Source organism: Vigna angularis, chromosome 4 (genome assembly GCF_016808095.1).
Source record: "Vigna angularis cultivar LongXiaoDou No.4 chromosome 4, ASM1680809v1, whole genome shotgun sequence".
NCBI classification, from domain to species: Eukaryota; Viridiplantae; Streptophyta; class Magnoliopsida; order Fabales; family Fabaceae; genus Vigna; species Vigna angularis.
This window is the reverse complement of record NC_068973.1, coordinates 28,521,638-28,543,919: the sequence shown is the minus strand read 5'-3', so window position 1 is coordinate 28,543,919 and position 22,282 is coordinate 28,521,638. Positions and strand designations below refer to the sequence as shown.

The following is a 22,282-nucleotide window of genomic DNA, read 5'->3' as shown; positions in this document are numbered from 1 at the left end:
TTGATCTAACGGTCAAATAGAATAGAATCTATATTTTATCGAGAGAACTCAGTAACACAATAACAGGGTAATTAATTTACTCAAACATGCAAAACTTATTTCTCCAAGTACAGACTCTTAATTAATGATCTGAACGGTCAAAGTGAAGAAATAGGTCTTAGGATTCATATATTAAAATTTTAGCTAAATCCAATGGTAAAAACAATTAAAATAAAGTTTGGAATTGTACTTTGGAGGAATTTAAATAAAGTTTGATTGTTTATATCAGATATCAAATTAATTTAGTCTTTACTACCAGTAATACCCTTTAAATTATTTGGGTGTTACATTACGTAGTTCTTTTTCTTGCAGAAAAACGACATTGGGGATCTCGGTAGTATAAGTCAAGGTTGATGATGATAAGGGGATTGTGTATTGGGGACATCAGTTTGCAGGTTTGTGGTGAAGCGTGTTTTTGTTGCTAAGACGAATGAATGCCAAATAGTATGCGAAAGAAAATAATGTATATCGAGTGTCAAACAGAATGGAGAGGAGAAGATGACGGGGACATGCATACAAGCTCGGAATATTCGATAACAATTATACATAAGCAGCAGAGTACAAAGGTATTCTAACGACGATTATAAATAAAATGCAATAAGCTTAGTTGTTTACCTCTTGGAGCTCCCTTACTATGGTTGTTGTGACAGGATGAATGAGGCTGGTGCTGGAGGTCAAGGAGTTAAGAGCTCTCTCCTAAGTTGTGATGGTCCGGTGTTGGTGGTGATGGGAAAGGTGGTAGAGGTAATGAGTGAGTGGTTTTTTTTCTTTGTGTTTTTTTTAGGTGCTGGACCGAATGGAGGGGAGGGGAGGGGATGACGAGTTATGATGAATGAGGATTTTTTTGTGGTGAGCGGTGTAGTGATTTTTTGTGAGAATTTGGTTTTTTGATCAAAGAGTGAGAATCAGTGATGGGAAACGTGGTGGAGGTTAGAAAGTAAGTGATTGATGGAGGAATTGGTTTTTAGAAATAGATGGATCTGTTGAGTGACCGGAGGAATGGTTGGTTCCAATTTTTTCTTTGCAGATGCTAAGGTCAAAGGGCGTCTGCCACTCGCACTGCCATCTAGCCACCCTATTTCCTTTCTCCTGCTCCTCACCGCCAAACAAGGCATTTCCACTTGTGGTAATAAGCCAAAGATAGTGTAGGTCACTTAGCAAAAGATCTCCATCCAAAAATGGGAGATAACGTAAAGATTTGAAAAGGCTGATAGTATTGTTCACGACAACTGTAATCTGTGTTGTCATGATGCGCGCCTCCGTGATTGAAAAATTCCATCTCCAGGGGTCCATATGTTAAATCCATAGAGGGAGTAAAATGGGCGTGAATGATGATAGTGTTGCCGACACCTTTTCATTCATGTTTTTTAGTATTCTTTTTCTTTTTTTTTTCATTTTCTCTTTTTTTTGTTTTTCTTTTCTCCTTTTTTTCTTTTTTCGTTTTCTCTTTTTCTTTTCTTTTCTCTTTTTTCTTTTTCTTTTTTTTCCTTTTTTTTATCTTTTTTTTTCTTTTTTCATTCATTTATTTTCTTTTCTTCAAACCAAATAAAATATACTAAAATAAAAGTAAAAAGGGACCTATTATTTAATCGATCCGGACGAAATTGAGTGTTGACACTTCTAAATGCTATGATAGACGAGTCTCGATTAGGAAACATTATTGACGACACTTGGATGACACAAGCATACAATAAGATGGTACATCATCTTCATCAATTGGGGTTTGGTGGAGTAACAAAAAATAATATCAAAAATAGACAAAAAGTATTGAAAAAGAGATGGCGCGATGTGCATGATTTAGTTTCTTCACTTCGTAGATTTACATGGAATGCATTATCCAAGAGAATTGAAGAAACGGATGAAGTATAAGCAAATCTTATAAAGGTAATTGAAAATTAATTAAAATATTTTGATTTTTAGGAATAGTTCTAACAAAGTAATTATCATTTATGTCATTCACTTAAATTTCAAGAAAAGTTTTCTGTTGCAAAATGGAGGGTTACTACCATTAAATATTATGACCTCATGGAGGAATTATGAGGCACTGATTGAGCAACATACGGTGGTGTACACATAACACGTCAAGCACGACGTGAGTGCTAACAACATGTGTTAGAGGTTGATCTTAATGATCAAATGGAGCACTACTCAATATGTATCGTTGTTCCATCATGTGGGCTCAAAATGAAAAACGCTAATGGTTGATTTAATAGACTCCTAGTTCGAGAAGCTGACTACAAAACTAGATAGGTTCGTGGATATTATAAGATTAAGTAACTCTCATTTCAAAAATATCTCATCCATAGCAAAACGACAAGTGATTTCCCTTTAGAAGTGAAATAATATTCTTAGTGAACAAGTCAACATTATGTGTCGCATGACAACTTTCCAATACTTAAAAAGCGACATTTGGGAGATGTTAGCCTACATGTCATAACGTCCATTTTTACCTATTTTTATGTGTCTATATATTGTCATGAATAAATCAACTCTTTCCTAGCTTTAATTTTGATTTATCCTTAAGTTTAGTGTGTTTTGTATTATTTTGTATTTTAGTTGTTTTATGTTTGTTTAGCCGCTAATCTTCTTCATAAGCTTGAAATAAATGAATACAGAGTAATCGTAATGAAGGACAACGAGATGAAACTCAATGAAGCATGTTTGGGACAAGCAATTACCAATATGAAGAAAATACCCACATTGATTGCCACTTGGATCATGCCAAATGCTTAAATTTCACAGTGTTGTCTAACTGCCTAGGGCTAAATGCCACCAACCCCTACACAGGTAGAGTAGAATAATGGAAGAATAGTACTGAGCGGCAAAAAATACGAAAAAACTTGCATTGAGCGGTGGAAAATAATGTTGAGCAGTGGTTTGACATATAACTCTTTTCGCGTTTCAACTTATGGTGCTCAGTGATGCTGATATGACATTGAGCGATGACATTGCTGACATAGCAAAATTGGGTCTTTAAACATGTTTCTCAAAAGGCTTGGGGCATTCCTCTTCCTACCACAATTACTCTCGACCAAGGATGACTGTGAGAGACCCTTGGAGGTTGTTTGGGGTGCTAGTAAGCTCTTTCACTCCTCCTTGGGTCTTCAATCTTCATCCATGATGTTTTTCCTATCTTGAGGTTGATGAGGGAGAAGAGCTACGAATTAGAGATGTTGAGGCGAAGGGAAGGCACAACTATAACATGGAGCAACTGCCAAGAAGCTTGGGAGAGGAATAACATCTTTTCTTTGGTTTCCATTTCTTTCCTATCTCTTCAGTTTGTAAACCCTAGGTTCTCCACCATGGAGAACTAACCTTATTTGTTGAGATTAAATATGATAAACTGAATCTTGTGTATTTTGTGATGTTAATACATAAGGTTTTCCATTTAAAAGTTAGTGGTTGATTTTGATGCTTAATGCTTGTTGTGGCTTAATCACCCAAGGCTTGATTTGTGATTTTTGATGTATTGTGAAATATAACTTGAACCTAGAATTGAAATTGAATACTTAATGGAGCTTGTATATCTAGAGATAAAACATAATTCACTCTTAAGACTCTTGAACTTAGTGCATGATTTTTGTTTGAGGATTCAAGGAATTAGAACTTGATGATTTATCATAGACTCAAAGTTGCTAGAAATAGGATTTAAGTATGTTGGTGAGTTAATTTTGACTTGAATATGGAATTCATATGTTATGAATATATGAGAAGTTGACGAAATTTAATCCTGACAATTGTAAATACCCTATATTAAATTTCCTTACACCAACTATTTGATGAAAATACTAAAAAGAGTTTCTTATGTTTTTGTAAACTTTGTGGACTAATTGAGTTATTCAGTGCAAGTGTTGTCGAATGTTGCACAAGTTCCTTGGAAGAGAATAATATTTATCATTTGCTTTGCTGCGACCAATGCATTTGTCATTAGTTATACAACCAATAACATGAACATACAAGAGGATACTATTATGGAACAATGTTATGATTTCCTCTGCGCAAATCTCGTCTATACCAAACGACTAATGGGTCTGCCCCCAGATCATCGTTGGAATAAGTTAGTTAAGATTATGATAGGGAATATTATGATATGGGAGATGTTGAGTGCGATGAACAATTCAAATGAAAACCTTATGGATCAATGTTATGATTTCCTCTGTGGAAATCATGCTTGCACAAAAAGGTTAATGAGATTGTCCCCACATCATAGATGGAATAAGTTATGTAAGATGATGACTGAGTCCACATGTGTCTTTATGTTGGGAATCAAAGTGTAAGTTTAAGTCCCACATTAGATAGAAATAAGAAAGTAAAACACTATATAAAGATGAAAGACCCATTAACTCATTGCCTTAAGGTTTTTAAAAATTGTTGTATTGCAAAAGATTTGCTTCCGTAGATTGTGGGTATAGAAGAATCGAATGGATGCCGATTTTGTGGAATGGTTTTGACCAAACTGTTATGTGCATAGTAGCCTCCCAAGGTCTCGTGCTTCCAACGACTTCCACAAGAAAGAATTATGCCAACACGTCTTTTTTATAATTTAATAGTCTTCATATTTTGTATAACAAATCCACTTACCTTAATTAGGTCATCTCAAACTTCATCCTTCACTTCAGATCTCATTGTCTATGTCATTCCAGAAAAATCCACTCAATAATGCAAAGAGGTCATGTACCTCACGCCACTTGTCTTTCAAAACCTTTTGTCGATTTTTTACATTGTTTTTACTAATTGCAACATACTCACAGGTGTGAACGTTATCGACAATATTATTATAAGCTTGGGTTGTCCAACTTCCATCAACCTTATTCCCCAAACGTGATTCCTCGAGCATGGCATGCAAAAGTCGTGCGTCCATGTCCTCTGTCCATTTTATAAACTCTCTTGCACCACTAGACGACTCCACGACGACTCTCTTACTCCTGTTCATTTTAAACATATTTCATAAACAAAATGGTAACAAGTTAAGTTTAAATAACCGTAAAACTAATTTCTTGTCATTACAAATAACATAGTCATACAACACGATCAATTACAAAAACTACGAATTTTTGGTAATCTCTTCACATTTGTTTTGTTATCGAATCCCTAATACTACTACCAAGCCTATAATCTTCTTTACGAACTTGAAATAAGTTTGTATGGTCTTCCCAATCATTCAATTCATTATCAACCTCATCAAATAATGAGACATCGTCATTCATGCCACGAAGGAAGTTATGTAGGATACAACAACCTAATATAATGTATGTCATTGTTTCCAACCTAAGATGTGGTTCAATGTCACTTGCAATGATAAAGAACTTTTTTTCAACACATCAAATGTCCTTTCAATAACATTTTTCAAGGATGAATGACGGTAGATAAAAAGCTCACGTGGATTATGTGGTTATTTGCGTGTAAATTCTTTAAAGTGATATCTGACGCCTCTATATGGTGTCATAATTGTGCTTTTCAAGTGGTGTAGTAGTATTAGGGATTAGATAACCTTACAAGACCATACAACATCACCTCAAGTTCGTGAAGAAGATTATCAGCTTGGTAGTAGTATTAAAAATTCGATAACAGAACAATTGTGGAGAGATTATCAAAACTAGTTCTTGTAATTGATTGTTTTGTATGATTATGTTATTTGTAATGACAAGAAATTGGTTTTATGATTACTTAAACTTAACTTGTTATCATTTTGTTTATGAAATATGTTTAAAATGAACAGAGGTAAGGAATCATCATAAAGTCGTTTGGTGGTGCAAGAGAGTATAAAATGGATAGAGGACATGGACACACAACTTTTACATGTTATGCTCGAGGAACCACATTTAGGGAATAGGGTTGATGGAAGTTGGACAATCCAAGCTTACAATAATATTGTTGATAACCCTTAAACCTGTGGGTATGTTGCAATTAGTAAAAACAATGTAAATAATCGACAAAAGGTTTTGAAAGACAAGTGATGTTTGTTACATGACCTTTTTGTGTTATTGAGTGGATTTGTCTGAAATGGCATAACAATAAGATTTGAAGCAGAGGATGAAGTTTAGGATGACCTAATTAAGGTATTAATTACATATGCTTGAAAAGTGAATTTGTTATACAAAATATGAACACTTTATTAAATTATGAATTGTTTCTGCATTATATTTCAGGCGATGCCAGTTATGGCCAAGTGGAGGGTTAACATCATTAGATACTATGATCTAATGGTGGAGCTTTGGGCAGTAGATCGTGCTACTGGAGTGGAGTTTAGACTGCTCTGCAAGCACCTCGACAACGGCAGAAGACTCGTGTACAGGCTGATCTTAATGAGAGCATGAAATATATTCCTAAAGAGCTCATCTATTTAGGGTTTACAACCCCCACTCCATCATCCCCTCTAGTTATGGACGAGTACAATCTAGGACAAATTCAGTTTGTGTCTTCCGTCCCATTCAAAGACATTTCATCCCCACGTGCATCGTAGATGAAGACACCTATGGTGGATGTAATAGACGCCCAATTTGATAAATTGACGACCAGGCTAGATGGCTTCATGAATGTGATGGGATGTAGCAATATTTATTTTGAAAAAATTTCAAACATGGTTGAACGACAAGTGATTGTAATGGAGAAGAGAAATGAAATTCTCAATAACCAAACAGATATCCTACGTCGCACACCTACATTGGCGACATATGGGAGATGTTGAGTGCGATGAACAATTCAAATGAAAGCCTTATGGATCAATGTTATGATTTCCTCTGTGAAAATCATGCTTGCACAAAAAGGTTAATGAGATTGTCCCCACATCGTAGATGGAATAAGTTATGTAAGATGATGACTGAGTCCACCTGTGTCTTTATGTTGGGAATCAAAGTGTGAGTTTAAGTCACACATTAGATAGAAATAAGAAAGTAAAGCACTATATAAAGATGAAAGACCCATTAACTCATTATCTTAGGATTTTTGAAAATTGTTGTAAATTTTGTATTGCAAAAGATTTGCTTTCGTAGATTGTGGGTATAGAAGAATCAGATGGATGCCGATTTTATGGAATGGTTTTGACCAAACTGTTATGTGCATAATAGCCTCCCAAGGTCTCGTGCTTCCAGCGTCTTCTGCAAGGAAGAATGATGCCAACACGTCTTTTTTTAATTTGCAACGTTTATATTTTACTTGCAACGTTTTAATTTATTAAAGAAATCTTTTTCTCAAAAGATATTTTGGCAAATATTTTAAATCTTTTGGATCATGGATCTGGTTCACCAGCTCTATAAACACAACACTTCATTCACTCCAAAAACATCATCAGAAACTATTCTTCTCTCATTCTATCTTCTCTTAGTTTCTGATGATATTTTCGGAGTGAATGAACTGCTCTATTTATAAGACTGGTGAACCAAGCCCATGATCCAAAAGATCTTTTAAGAAAAAGATTTTTTTAATAAATTAAAACGTTGTAAGCAAAATATAAACGTTGCAAATTAAAAAAGAAACGTTGGCAACATTCTTTCTTGCGAAAGACACTTGAAGCACGAGCTCTTGGAAGGCTATTGTGCACATTACGGTTTGGTCAAAACCATTCTACAAAATTGGCATCCACTCGAGTCTTCTCACCCATAATCTATGGAAGTAAATCTTTTGCAATACAACATTTACAACGCTTTAATAGTCTTAGTTCTTAGGTGAATTTGTATTGTAATTTAATATTGTTGGTATTTATCATTGTTCAATGTTCTTGTAATGGCTATGACATTTTCTAAATTAAAATATTACTATTAATATTCAATTATTCTTAGGTTTAATCCCTCCCTTGGTCCTCAAGTTTGTATGAAAATCTCAGTTGGGTTTTCAAGTTTTTTTCTGTCTCAATTGGGTCATATTTTTTGTAAAAATGAACAAATTTTACCCTAACCGTTAAATTGTAACAAACGGCGTTAGTTGGTGCTGACGTGTTGCATAATTAATACGCTGATGTCAAAATATTTGATTACATGGAATTTTTATTTAATTTGAGAGATTATGACATGGCACCGTTGTATTGTAGATTTCTGTTCAAGATGAGACAGAGGAAGAGCATTCCGACTTTCTTGTGACCAGCGAACTTGCAGATCCAAAGGAACAACCTCTCCTTCTCCTTCTCCTTGAGCATCTTTGTTACCTTTCGTGCAGAGCCGTTCTGTACCTGTTTATCCAAAGACCCATAACTTCCAGAACGAATTCAAATACCCAATGGAGCAGACATTTATGCCCCACTCATTCCTCACCCTTCTCTTTCTCTCCACCCAGATCACGCATTCATCCACGCAACAAAATCCAACGCCACCAATTCCCAATGCACTCTCATCAATCCCACTCTCACTTCCAACTCAAAAATGGAAAAAAAAAACAAATAAACAATAACAATAGGAATAGGAATAAAACAAAGTTGATTCCCCTTTGTGGTTACTCAAGATCCCGAAATAACACAAAGAACAGAACCGAATGAAACTCGCACCTCCTGAAAAATCAACTGAAATATGTTCATGTTACACTGAAAAATTCTCCAGAAATGAGGACGAATCTAGGGTTTCTGATTGGCCCTGTAGGGGTTTTCCGAAATCCGACACTGGGAAGAAATTCGGGATCGCAATATTCAAACTGTAAAAAAGAAATGGTTTATTTTTTCGCTGATCCGGAAGTGAGGAAGATGATCTCAGAGTCAGATAAAAATTTCATTGAATATTATTTATAAGAGGGAAAATTACCTTATTGGGGATTAAAATTTTTATGAAAATAGAAACCTGAAAATTTGTGAACTCTTATAGCTGGTCTGCACAACATTTGCCTCTTTCAGACACTCATGCCTCATTAATTATGACGTGGAATTGAAAAATGGCTCTCTCCCTCCTCATATTTTGACATCCGCTAACTTTGATAAATTATTGTCGTTAAAAACGGTGCCATTATTCTTAATCATTATCTTAACTCAACGCTGTTACAGTTCATCTGAAATCTCTCAAATTAATGTGTATCTGTAACTGAATCGAGAAGAATGGCATTTTTTTGGTCTGTGATTGTGTTGTAGATGGTGGGTGGCGCTGGTGGAGCAACAATGGAGGAGGAAGCAGAGGGGGAGGGAGGTAATCAAAACATCACCACGTGCCATGTCATAATCTCTCAAATTAAATAAAAATTCCACGTAATCAAATATTTTGACATCAGCGTATTAATTATGCAACACGTCAGCACCAACTAACGCCGTTTGTTACAATTTAACGGTTAGGGTAAAATTTGTTCATTTTTACAAAAAATATGACCCAATTGAGACAGAAAAAAACTTGAGGACCCAACTGAGATTTTCATACAAACTTGAGGACCAAGGGAGGGTTTAAACCTTATTCTTATGACATTTTTTGTGTTATTTTTTTTACTTAAAGTTATTGCTAAATGGCATCATCATCATCCAAAAGGACGAAAAAGTCAAAAGGAAAAAGAACTAACAACTAAGACGAAAGCTCTTACATATAAGAGGCCATCTGTTGCATAAGTATTAGATCAGCTTCGTTTCTTCAGTAATAATCATCAAATGGAACACTACACTACTAATTTCTACACAAGAAATATAATAGTTACAAAAATTATGAATTTTGAATCATTTCCAACCTTAGAATTATATTTTCGACATCACCTTGTATTTCAAGGAGTGGTAGATTTTGTGACATTGGATTTGATCAAAGTGTTCTATTCAAATCTAAAGATTTCGCAAATGGATATCTTAATGAGATAAACAAGAGAATAATTAGATTTAATTCAATTGATTGGTTGAATATTGCTTATCTCAAGTACGAGGAACAAAAATTATATTTTACAAATATCCCATATGACTTTACCTATGATCGAGAGATGACATTGATTATTATGGTTAGACTAGAAATGCATGGTCAATTTGTTAAAACGGTTAGTTGTTTGAATATTAATGATAAACTTCTGCATTATGTTATTGTTCATATGTTGACTCCATGATCTAAAAATTTTGCAAAGTTATTACACGAGGATATTTTTATGTTATAAGTGCTTAAAAATAATATAACTATCAATTGACATCATCGCATTATGTGACATATGCTTAAACGCAAAGTCGGAGACACACCTTTACCATACGATATCTTGATAACCAAAATCATACAATATAGTAGAGTACATCTTGATGCAAATGCCAACACTTAGTTTGGGACCAGACAACATTTTTCAACTAATTTTTTGAAGAGGTTGAACATTGTAAACGTGAATAGTGTTTGGCAGCACGACATCTATGATAATGAAAACAAAGAGCAACCACGACATCATAGTCTTCAACATGACCACCTTTTACAACCTTCTTCATATCCTTCAAATCCTAATATGATGACTCAGATGTGGGAGAGATACATGAATTGCAACATAGAATGCAGGATATGGAATAAATACAAGAGCGGGTTCAGCGTATTGAGGATAACTTGGCCAACTTATCCCTCGACATGAGTTGACAATTTGTTAACCTCAACCATAATGTTAACTTAATTCTACACCATTTAGATAATTAAGTTCTTTACTATTCAATAATTGTATTACATGACTTATTATATTTCATTAACTTATGTCTTTAATTTCTTACATTAACTATATTTCAATTCTACTTGTTTTTACAATAGTTATCATACTTTTATTTATTGTGAATGTCACCTTAATGAATTGTAAACTAGATTAATTCTCAAATAATTAATAAACTGAAAAAGGAAAATACTAAAACAAGAAGACTACGTGCAATTGTTCAAAGACAACTACAAGCCATGTAACGTCGAAATGCATTGTTAATAGCCACAACTCAATTATCTAATCATACTTTTAAAGAAATTGATAATTTATTAAGGACTATAATCATTCATGATGATAACTTATTCAAATGGTGCTTCGAGTTTCTATTTTCAAATTCATTCTATACAATATGTCTAATAGGAATACTAATACAATATGATTTAAATAAGTTGCTTACATAACTAAGTAAAGCAACTTCATCATAAATTATGAGAAATATATTTGTATCTTATTATGTTAGCATTTTTTTAGGTCATGTAATATTATAACTTGGTTAATTATTTGTTTCATCATATATATTAAATTTCATTACAATAACAGAAAAAACAAACCACTAGACAATGAATTATATTAAAAAATATTATATTCTAAAACTAATTATTTCAATTTACTATATTACCATTTTTTTAAAATTTTAAAATTAATTTTTATTTGTTTTCTCCTTATAAATATTTTTAGAATTATATATAACATCAACAATTATTTTTTTATATTACTTTTATAACTAGAAACATTTTGATAATTTTCAATTTCTACCAATTAAACAATTTTGTTTATATATCACATCAATCAAATTCTACATTAATTTTCATAAAAAAAATTCAATTCATTCTCAAATTTTCTCAAATTCATTCACTCACTCTCTCCCAAATCAATCATCTAAAGTGAATACACACTTAGATTCATTTTAAATAATGCTTTTTATTTATTATAAAAGCAAAACCAAAAAAATAATGAAAACAAAAAATACCAAATATAAAATACTTACAAAAATAATCCTTTATCTCTTAGCTTTACTCTATGTTGAAACAATAAAATAGATGATTGGAAAAGAAAAACACTTAGGAGTGATGGAATCTTTTTATTTGTACTCATCTATATAGTTACACATTCCCTTCACACTAAGATAGTAGTAATAAGGGACAGATAAATGTAAGCCGAGACAGAATTTTGGCACGCTTATTTGTTTAAAAAGCAAATTTAATTTTGTTTTTATATGTTGTAGGTATTTTTTAAAAAGTCTAACTTGACCTACAATTAAATTTGAAATATATGTTCTATTAAGATTAAATAAAAAAATATTTTACTATCAGTGAAAAATAAAATAATCATACGTAAATGTTAACAGGATTACATCAAATTTTATACAACTTAATTTATACACATGTTTAAATACTTGTCTATAAAGATGTATTATTATTCATGTTATCTAAAACGGCATACAACATTTTACCAGCCTAAGCTTTTACAGCCGTTCCAGCTTTGAAACCAGCTTTTCCAGTTCCTGCAATGTTGTTAACTCTTTTACTAGTTGGATCTAGCTTCTTAGTTTGATAATTTAAAACATACAGGAAGGAGAATAGGAAATTCAGTCAGTGAGGATAATGGAACTAAAGTCTGACCATTCAATTAATTAAATTGTGTCAGAGTAAGGTGTATCATGTTTGATTCCAAAGCTCCAAGATAAGTTTGATGACATAAATCTGAGTATTCGATAGTATTTAGAATTAAATCACGTATATGACCTAATAAGGTATGTAGAAAAAGAATTGGATACCCTCGAAAAATTTGACATAAAAGGTTAAAATAAGAATCTAATTAATGTTTAAAAGAGTTTAAACCTGCCGGACACCCAAATTTTCATAGAAATCAGCCGGATGACCAGCAAGAATTGGAAATTTCAGCAATGACAGAAATTGGAAAATGTATGCAAAGACAAAAGGAACATGTAAATTATTCTAAAAATTCGTTCTTTTCTTGGTGTGTGTGCGTGCGTGCATATATATAACTCAGCTGGTCGTGGATCCAAATCCAGAAATAGCGTTTCTGACATGCAAGGGTAAGGCTATATAGAATCCTCCCCCGTACTTTTGCATAGCAAAAAAGCCTTTGAACTGAGATACGTTAGTGAGTTATATAATTCAGTCAGTGTTTTCAATAAGATATATCGCATGGCAGAGCCATGGCAATTCAAAATTACCTGGGTGTGAGTTGTCTACCTTGTGATTGTGTCTATCTGTGATATAAATTTCACCATCATTTCCACACATAATCCCCAATGGATGTTGAAGAAGTCCATCAGAGTCTATTCCATCTTGGTCACCAAACTGCAGGTTTGAATATATCACGGTAGGATTGATCTCCAAACTTAACTCCTCCTTTACAAATACACTGCTATAAACAAATTAAACAGCTAAAGCATTACAAACTGCCCTATTATTCAGAAACTATGACGGATATTGTTTATGAATTCTAAGCTAGAGGGAACACACACAAACTGAAAAATATTAGCAAAAAAGACATACATATATACGTTGTACCCTGGGCAACGTGGATCCCACATAGGGCTGATTGCCAGGGATATTCTTCATTAGCAAGGTTACATTGCGGTGCATCAGAAACCAACTAGGACTCAATAATTCAACATTAGGAATGTAGGCATTTCAGCATACACTTCGTAAGCAACTTAATTTCTCAACAGAAACCATGACAAATTTCAAAATCTTCACCACTGTGGGAGAAGCAAACACAATGGTAATGTCCGAAATATTAATTTTAAACTGACATAGAAACTTTAAAAAATCGTAAGGCTATAAAGATTGATAATGACAGAAATATCAGTACTATAGAAAATAAATGAAGAGGATATCAGAACACATGACAGAGAGAATAAGAGGGTAAAGGAGAAGGAGATATTACCATTAGAAAAGCCTCAATGAAAGACACAGATCCTCATGTAAGAGGCAGATCTTGAAACCTACAATCGCCTGCAAGTCAAAATAGTAGAAAATGCACGTGTTATAAAAAAAAAGTAGACCATTAACCTTATTTAAAAAAATTAGATCATTACACTTACATTAAAAGTGTATTTTACGTTTAATTATATGAAATCCAGGGTTGCAATCTAATTAATGATGTTGATGCTATCTTACATATCTAACGACAAAGACTTTTAACAATGAAATATTAAAGCAGTAAATCAATAGAAAAAGACCTTTTCGTATTGTCCTATTAGTACTATTGATGTTTGTTATTAGTAAGATCTGTTAGGATTACTACTTAGAAGTAGTAATCTGTTAGGAGTTTGGTTTTCGCCCCCTTTTCCCTAACTTATTTAAAGGTTAGGGTTTTTCCCCATCCTGTAACATCATAGAAACTTACACAATACAGTAATAATGAAAGTTCAGTTTTTTCATACCTTCTGATAAAGCCTTTCCGCCGATCTGCTCTCTCTCCTTCCAGAAGCCATGCCTGAATGCTGCCAGTGAGCCTCGTGCTCCTTCTCCTAGCGGACCAGCACTGCCTTTCTTGGCTCAGGTTCTAACCACGAGATATTTTTATCTCTCGTGGGCCTTTAAACGAGTGGGCCTTTATTATAATACCTTTAACCTCCAATATTGAGCTTGAACAATAAGATCTAATTATTCCTAGTCACTTAAGACAGTAAAAATGAAACCACAAATATATTATGTTCTATCTACATGAATTCCACAAAATGTTATATTATGTTTTTAAACCAAACACGGGCGAAGTACGAAGGATACCAACACTTAGGTGTCATGCATCAACCTACTAACTGTGGTCGTAGCAATTTTCACTTCAACTGAGAAGTGGTCGTAGTGTTGCATTTCATCAAACATGTGGAAGGCACCGTCTTCAACTCAAACTCATAACATAAAGATAATATTGCAAAATGATTATGCTTAATGAAAACAATCACAACAAAACATGTAAAATAAGGCATGAATTTGAAAATAATTTGGAACCTGGAGATAAGGAAAGTACATGAGAAGAGATGATAGAGGCGCGGGAGAGAGCAAAAAATCTTGAAAAGGAAAAATAAGGAATGGAACGGATGATAGTAGAAAAGATAGAATGAACATACCTAAATTAGAAACATCTAAAAGAAGGAGCATGTGAATGCGAGTTTAGGTTTAACGTAGCCATATTCAATTATTTAGATATAATTTTAATGAATTTCAATCCATCGACTCAACAGAACATTAATTAAGATAATTTCTTTTATAATATACAAGGCTCATAAAATTCTGCCTCTAATATACTCTTTAACAAAATTTAACCAAGTTATAATAAATTTAACATTTTTTTCCTGCTGAATACATCTTGGAAAAAGGTTTACCAGGATTTTTAACGGATTATTTTTAGCAGAGTTATTTATGAGTTTACTGCAAATTATTTTTCACAGAAATGGTCACAAGAATTTCTTGCAAATGTGAACCAGCAAAAAATTTCTCAGGAATTTCTTGCAAAAAAAAAATTCCACGACAAAATTAGCAGGAAATTAACATTTTTCTAATAGTTTCAAGATATATATTGTGACAATTAGTTCTTTCAATCTTTTATCTAATTTTAATCAAATTTTATTCAATAAAAGAATCATATAGTTTACAATATCATAAGTATTTTATAATTAAAATTAATCCAAAATGAATTATGATGATAAAATCTTTAGCAGAAAATAGGTTAAATTAGCTACACGTCTCTCTTTTTTTAATTCTAAAGTTTATAGACAGAAGTTGTATCCACTTTTCTTTTATATTTTTTTATTAAATATAATAAATTTAATTTAACACATAGTAAAAGTAACCAAAATTAATTTTTTTATTTAATTGACTTATGTGTACTCCTTTATCAAATTTATATAGTAGAATGTATGAATTGTGATAGTTCAAAAGACCAAAACTTTATAAAGATAAAATGTAGATTTAACATTTTTTGACACAAATATTTTTTAAAAGAACAATGTAATTTGTTTTTCGTTAAATTTGAACAAAGATAGGAGCAGTAGTTCATTCCTGTGGAGATAACAAAATTAAAAATTGTAATAATTTAATAATTGTAATAATAACTTATTAATTATTCCTATTTAACAAATAATATAATTTAGTATTTATCAAAATAAACAAATAAATGATAAATAATTTTTAAAATAAATTACCAGTTAGTAATTACTAACATTGGAATCGAATTCTTTCCAAGAATCACAACTAGATTTTTCCGCTGTTGATTAATTCAAGGGCTTTTTCAGGTTATATTCTGATTTTTTTTTATCAACAAATAATATATATATATATATATATATATATATATATATATATATATATATTAAACACTATTATAAAATATCTAAATATGCATTCAACACATTTGTAATGAAATCTCATTTTGTATCTTTTCAAGACAGTATTATATAGTCTTAAAATTTAGAAGTTACATATATGTTCAAGGTACTAAAACAGAGTAGTCACATGTTACATCTAATGTAATGTAAAGCAGTCATAGTTACATCAAAAACCAATTATGATATTTGTGTACTTGATGTAAATCAACCTATAGTACTTGTCATAACTGGATAACTTTTGTTCCTCCATTGTTGCTTCCCTGGTGTAGCTTGAAAGGAGCATGTTGTTGCATGACTGCATTTTTTTTAGTATCTTTTTTAGTATCTGTATGTTATTGTTGGACCATCCATATTGTGTTTCATATTAATCCTAAATTTACTACTAAAAACATACATAGCTTCACACTAAAAGTCAAGTCAGGTTAGAATGCAGAAAAAAGATATTTACCTCCAATTTTATAGATTGAGATTTGTGTTTCCTACTAGTCTCTAACGTGTGGTTAAGGTTATATTTTTATGTGACAAATGGAATGTATTGAATTGGACAAAGAATTCAATCAGAATAGAAAAAATAACAATTAATTTTATGTTTTATCTAAAACCAAACATTTAGTTGTGTCAAAAGTAAATATTTTATTTGCATCCACTTTTCTTTCTCTAAACATTATATTATTCCTATAATCCCATATATTATTTATAATTTTAATTCACACAACCTTCCATATGTTTTCTGTACTACTAAGGGTCAACAAATAAAAAAGATGGATGTGGTTTTTAGTTGATTATGATGAATTGTTCTCACTTATACTCATTTATTATACATTCCAAATCTTTTGTGATATATAAGTGAGAAATAAATATGAATTAGTCTCTTCTTCCAATCCATATAATACACAAGATACATCATTTAATTGTACTCCTCTGTTTCTAAAATTTGTTATTGTTGGTACCTTATTCATGATTGTTCTCCAAATCATTTAATTGTACTCCTCTTTTCCTAAGATTTGTTATTGTTGATACTTTATTCATAATTGTTCTCCAAGCAAAAATTTGGTTGAGAGAGTTATCTTTACACTTCATAACATTTTGTACAAATAAGAGTTTTCCTCAATACAAGTGTTTTATATTTTTCATATCCAAATTTAACAGAATATGTATCTTTCTCATCTTTCCAAGTCCTCCTTCTTTATTGTTGTTTAAATTCGTCTACTTTTGACAATTTTCACTCAAACCATTCTCTTCTTCATGTCCATTATCTTCATGTTATCTTCCATTTCCATTCATCATTCTCCCATTTTCCAAACACTTTTATGACTCTATTCTTAATTATGGAATTCTCATAGTCTTATAAACCTAAGGCTTATGATATCTTATCCTAATCAAGTATCTTCCCATAATTTTATCTTAGGCTTTGAATCTACTTTTCCATTTTATATTTTGGTAAAACTATCTCCTTTTCCCTCCTTCCTACATACCTTCTTTAAATCTTTTCACCATATTAATTTATGTTTACTTTTCTCGATAGACCTCTCCAAGATTTATATTTTGATTCTAGAATTTCTTTATAGAAGTCGTTTTCTTATTTATCTGGTCTCCATTTTCATTTGGTTAATATAGTTTTATTAAAGAACTCAATACTTTTATGTCTTTTCCTATTTTTTATGTACATAAACTCTTTCATTTTATTCAAGCTATTTTCCTACCTTCATTTTATGAAAAAAAAAAAAGTTTTTTTTTTACTTTCCTAATAAACTTATACATTCCTTTTGGAACTTTAAAAATGGAGAAATAATAAATTGATAAAATAATGATAACAGATTTTATAAAACATATTCGTCTTACAAATGACAATGTTCTATCTTCTTTTGAATTTTGTTAATACTGCCAAAATTGTTTTTGTTGGATTAGTTCATTATGATCTCTAAATACTTATAACGAAACTTCCATATTACTAAAATTCAATTCAAGATATTAGAAACAACTATTGAACCATAATATATATATATATATATATATATATATATATATATATATATATATATATATATATATATCAAAACACTATCTTCGAAAAATGTCATTATTTTTCATAAAGTTTCTTGCTCCATGATGACAAGCATGATGAATCATATAACTTCTTGACCTATTTTTGTCGAGTATTCTTAATTCCATTTTTTTTTCTGTATTTCACAATTTAAAAAAACTTATTCGTAAATATGGAACTTAAATATACGAGTTAAAATGCAAATGGCAAGGATGATGGTGGATATTGCGCTACGTATTCAATAAAAGGCCTCTTGAATTCGATCCCACAAAAAAGTGGCGAAATCTTTTTCGCCTCAAGAAGGAGCCATCCACGTGTCAACCTTAAGCTCCACAGAACAATCCTCTTCATACCTTAGCCACGTCATCACTAACGTGTTCCCATCACTAACCGCATATTCTACTCTCACTAATTCCTGGCCGTTGATTTTTCGGAGACCAAAATTGTGGTCATCTTAATTACGCATTTCGCTTTAAATACAGAAAAACTCAAATCCTTTAACTTTTCTCTGTAGATTCCTCTATCTGGATTCATTTGCTTCTCGCTGATCAAAGGTACTCTTCGTTATGGTCTCACTCTGTCTTTGAACATATATTAATTTACTTGTTCATTTGATTCCATTACTTTTGTTTCATCATATCATATCGTGGCAAGTTTTTGATGGTTGGTAGAGCAGTAAGTTTACTCGTCCATACGTTATTATTTTGGTATACATTTTTTAAGCTGTAGTAATGATTAATCATGAGAATGTGCTAACTGATTGATAATTCTCAGTAAGGATTACTTGTGAACCAAAGTTAATGATGTTGTAAGATCTTTAGCATTAAAAACTTGCCATTTCTTGTTAAACGCAGATTATTAGGTAACCTGGTATGGGAGTTGTGACTGTTTCTAGCTCAGCTGCGAGGACTCCAGTGGGATTGAATACAAACTTTTCCTGTAATCGTCTGAAGAGACCTTTAATTATAGCATTTAAAGGGGATAAACAAAATGAGTCAGCTTTGATTGCAACTCAAGAGAAAATCCCTGTGCCCATTGCGACCACCAAGACGCAGAAGAAAAAGATAGGGAAAGCTAACAAACTACCTAAGAGAGAAAGAGTTGCCTTTGCGGAGGAAAATTCTCCTTCTTCCTTGGATGTCGACTATAATGAAGCTGCTGCTATGCTTGAAAATATTTACAAACTCAGCCCTGCTTTTGATGCTGATAATGCAGAATGTATAGATGGTAAAATCAAAAGGGTCTCCCGGAGAAGGAAGAAGATTGCTGACGATTGTGAAGAAAAGGATGTAAACGACGATAGGGTGGTCAGAAACCAGAACAAGAAAGCTAAACGGTTGAATCTTGATGAGCGGATTTCATTAAAGAGGAACTCAGACGGGGATGAAGTCGTTCCCACTCGAAATAAAAGAAAGAATAGGATGGAGAAGATTGAAGAACTTATTCGGGACTATTCCGCATCAACTGATTTTGTCGGTATGGACTGGAGAAGAATGAAAATACCTCCCGTTCTTTCTTCTTCAGAGCATGCTTGGCTTTTCAAATTGATGCAACCTATGAAGGTAATCAGTAAATTACAACTAATGTTTTTGTCCCCATACTTTGATTTTTTTATTCTTGAACTATTAGTTTAGATTTGTTTGGTTCCCGAGTAGCAGGGGTTCGAGGATTTAATTCCATTCTTAGATAACTTTGTCAAATTCAAGATGTTAGGAAAACTCAGAATTTGCTTCTGTAGCAGACATTAAGTCATAATTGTTTGTTTTTCAGACAATACTTCAAGTGAAAGAAGGTTTACAGAAAGAGCTAGAAAGAGAACCTGCTGATAGTGAAGTAGCCGATGCAACGAACATGAACATTGCTCATGTAAAGAAAGCATTGGAGGTTGGTCAAGCTGCAAGAAACAAACTCATAAAGGTAATTCGAATTGTTAAGTTCTTTCACGGCATGACTTTAGAAAAAAAATTCAACGTATGAAGATGAAATTACTGTCAGTTTGTTGTGTAACTTATCATGTCTCTTGCAGCACAATCTCCGGCTTGTCTTGTTCGTTATCAACAAATATTTTTCAGATTTTGCAAGTGGCTCTAGGTTTCAAGATCTTTGTCAGGCAGGAGTTAAGGGACTTATGACAGCAATTGATCGCTTTGAACCGAACAGAAGATTTCGGCTGTCAACATATAGCTTATTTTGGATTAGACATGCTATCACTCGTTCAATGACCCTCTCAAGCTTCACACGCGTTCCGTTTGGACTTGAATCGGTATGCATTCTCACTATTCATGGTGATTAGTGTTTTGTTTAGCAGCATATGGTTCATGGCTTTATTTCTTTAGTTTTTATTTCCATGTTATATATCATCATACTTTGTTTTCAATGTCAACAAATTGTAATTCCTAATCAACCATTTTTGTTGTGGTTGCTTGAAGGTATAATCCAGGATTGTTTTATATAGACAATATATTTAGAAAGGCTTGGATATAAAATTAAGTAGAATTTAGGGTGTTGAAGTCTCAACTTTGGGTAAGTTCTCCATTTCTTTTTGAGCAGGTTCGAGCAGAAATCCAAAAAGCTAAAACTGAGTTAACAATTGAGCTTCAGAGGTCACCAACAGAGGAAGAAATAATAGAAAGAGCTAAAATATCTCCGGAAAGATACCATGACGTAATGAAGGCATCAAAATCCATTCTTTCGCTGAACTCGAGGCATATAACTACACAAGAGGAGTTCATTAACGGGGTCGTTGATAATGATGGTGTTAATGGTGATAATAGTAAGCAACCTGCTCTACTACGGCTTGCTCTTGATGATGTGGTAACTACTCAATCTCTTGAGACATTATTTGATCCCACATTTCTCATTCTGTTGAAGTTTGCTATGATCATAACTGTATTTGTTCAATGAAATCTGCGAAATAAATGAAATTTGAAAATTTTCAGAACTCAAGTTTTAACACTGCCATATGTTCAAATAAGTATGATAATCATATTCTTGTCAACAGTATTTTTTATTTCTTTCATGATTCCTCTTGGGTTTCTCTTCGTTGACGATCCTGACTAATATCCAAGTGTGAGTCTAAGTCCCACATTGGATAAAAATGAAAAAGTAGAAAAGTAGAGTGGTTTATAAGTGAGAGACCCATTAACTCATTGCCTTAAGGTTTTGGGTAAAGAGTGGTGTCAACTAATTATAAGGTTGGATCACGTCTCATTGCTCATTGACTTCTTGGTCAAAAACCTCCCCTATACTTCTTTGAATGTGTATTCATTTGTTGAAATTTATTGATATTTGATATTTTTGGTTTTCAATAAACTCTAATCCATAAGAAGAGTATATAGAATTTAGAACCCTTTTCAGTTGGGAATTAGTAACATATCTATTTTTCTTTGTCCAAGTAATATATTATTATACATATCTGATTCAATTACACCATATTGTCACTGTCAACTAATCTGAGATATAATTTTTGTGCTAGCTTGATTCCCTGAAGCCGAAGGAGAACTTAGTTATCAGACAGAGATTTGGACTTGATGGGAAGGGTGACAGAACATTGGGAGAAATTGCTAGGAACTTGAATATATCAAGGGAAATGGTTAGAAAGCACGAAATGAAGGCTCTTATGAAGCTCAAGCATTCAGCTCGTTTGGATTATCTTCGTCGTTATGTTGTATAAATCACTGATGTATAGAAACACCTAACCTATAGTTATACAATATATATATATATATATATATATATATATATATATATATATATATATATACACACTCGTGATATGTATTATTGTTCATTTAAATAGATACTATTATAATCATGCTCATGTAATTTGTATATGATTTACTTGAAATTACAAAAGTATATGACTGTTTATACAAGTTACATACATACATGTGATGTGGCTTACTTTGATGAAATTATACTGTATTCGGCGTTTATCATGAAGGGGGAGTGTATATCATATCCTAAACATTGGGCCAGAAAATAAAGTGATGGCGATTTGAGTAGGGCCAGGAGAATAATTGCCAATGTAATATCCAAAAGTTATAAATAATGACATTTTTTTTAGTTATTTATTAATTTTCATTCCCTTTTTCCATCTATTTCCTTTTAGTTAAACAACCTTTATTCTTGCACATTTTCTCTTGCTTTCTTTAGTTTTCACCAAATGCTAATTGTCATGTACTTCTTTCTAATCATTCCTACCACTCTCACTGAATGTACTTCTTCCTATATAAATAAAA

The 22,282-nt window shown here is 32.3% G+C and overlaps 1 protein-coding gene and 1 long non-coding RNA gene across 20 annotated transcripts; one reads left to right on the top strand and one right to left on the bottom strand.

The window, feature by feature from the left end:
- Positions 1-11,936: 11,936 nt before the first annotated feature.
- Positions 11,937-14,755, bottom strand: LOC108330952 (uncharacterized). Of its 19 annotated transcripts, none has more exons than XR_008248590.1 (5): positions 14,641-14,713; positions 14,400-14,521; positions 14,054-14,289; positions 13,555-13,622; positions 12,405-13,026 (listed from the first exon to the last, which is right to left on the bottom strand). It is a non-coding gene; the product is annotated as an uncharacterized LOC108330952 (long non-coding RNA). The 19 variants fall into 19 exon arrangements; XR_008248594.1 differs by having other exon boundaries at positions 14,054-14,257; positions 14,641-14,712; XR_008248592.1 differs by adding an exon at positions 11,937-12,139 and having other exon boundaries at positions 12,836-13,026; positions 14,054-14,717.
- Positions 14,756-18,493: 3,738 nt separating this feature from the next.
- LOC108330600 (RNA polymerase sigma factor sigE, chloroplastic/mitochondrial) lies at positions 18,494-21,771 on the top strand. Its single transcript, XM_017565093.2, has 6 exons — positions 18,494-18,595; positions 18,896-19,603; positions 19,812-19,958; positions 20,068-20,304; positions 20,592-20,855; positions 21,517-21,771. Exons 2-6 carry the CDS (start codon positions 18,914-18,916, stop codon positions 21,712-21,714), a joined length of 1,536 nt encoding a protein of 511 aa, XP_017420582.1. The 5' UTR covers positions 18,494-18,595; positions 18,896-18,913; the 3' UTR covers positions 21,715-21,771.
- The last annotated feature ends 511 nt before the right edge of the window (positions 21,772-22,282 follow it).

Excerpts from the sequence above, each read along its gene's own strand:
- LOC108330600 (XM_017565093.2), top strand. The coding sequence starts at position 18,914 with ATGGGAGTTGTGACTGTTTCTAGCTCAGCTGCGAGGACTCCAGTGGGA. Across the intron at positions 19,959-20,067 it reads CAAGAAACAAACTCATAAAG|CACAATCTCCGGCTTGTCTT; the intron begins GTAATTCGAATT and ends TGTCTCTTGCAG. Across the intron at positions 20,856-21,516 it reads GGCTTGCTCTTGATGATGTG|CTTGATTCCCTGAAGCCGAA; the intron begins GTAACTACTCAA and ends TTTTTGTGCTAG.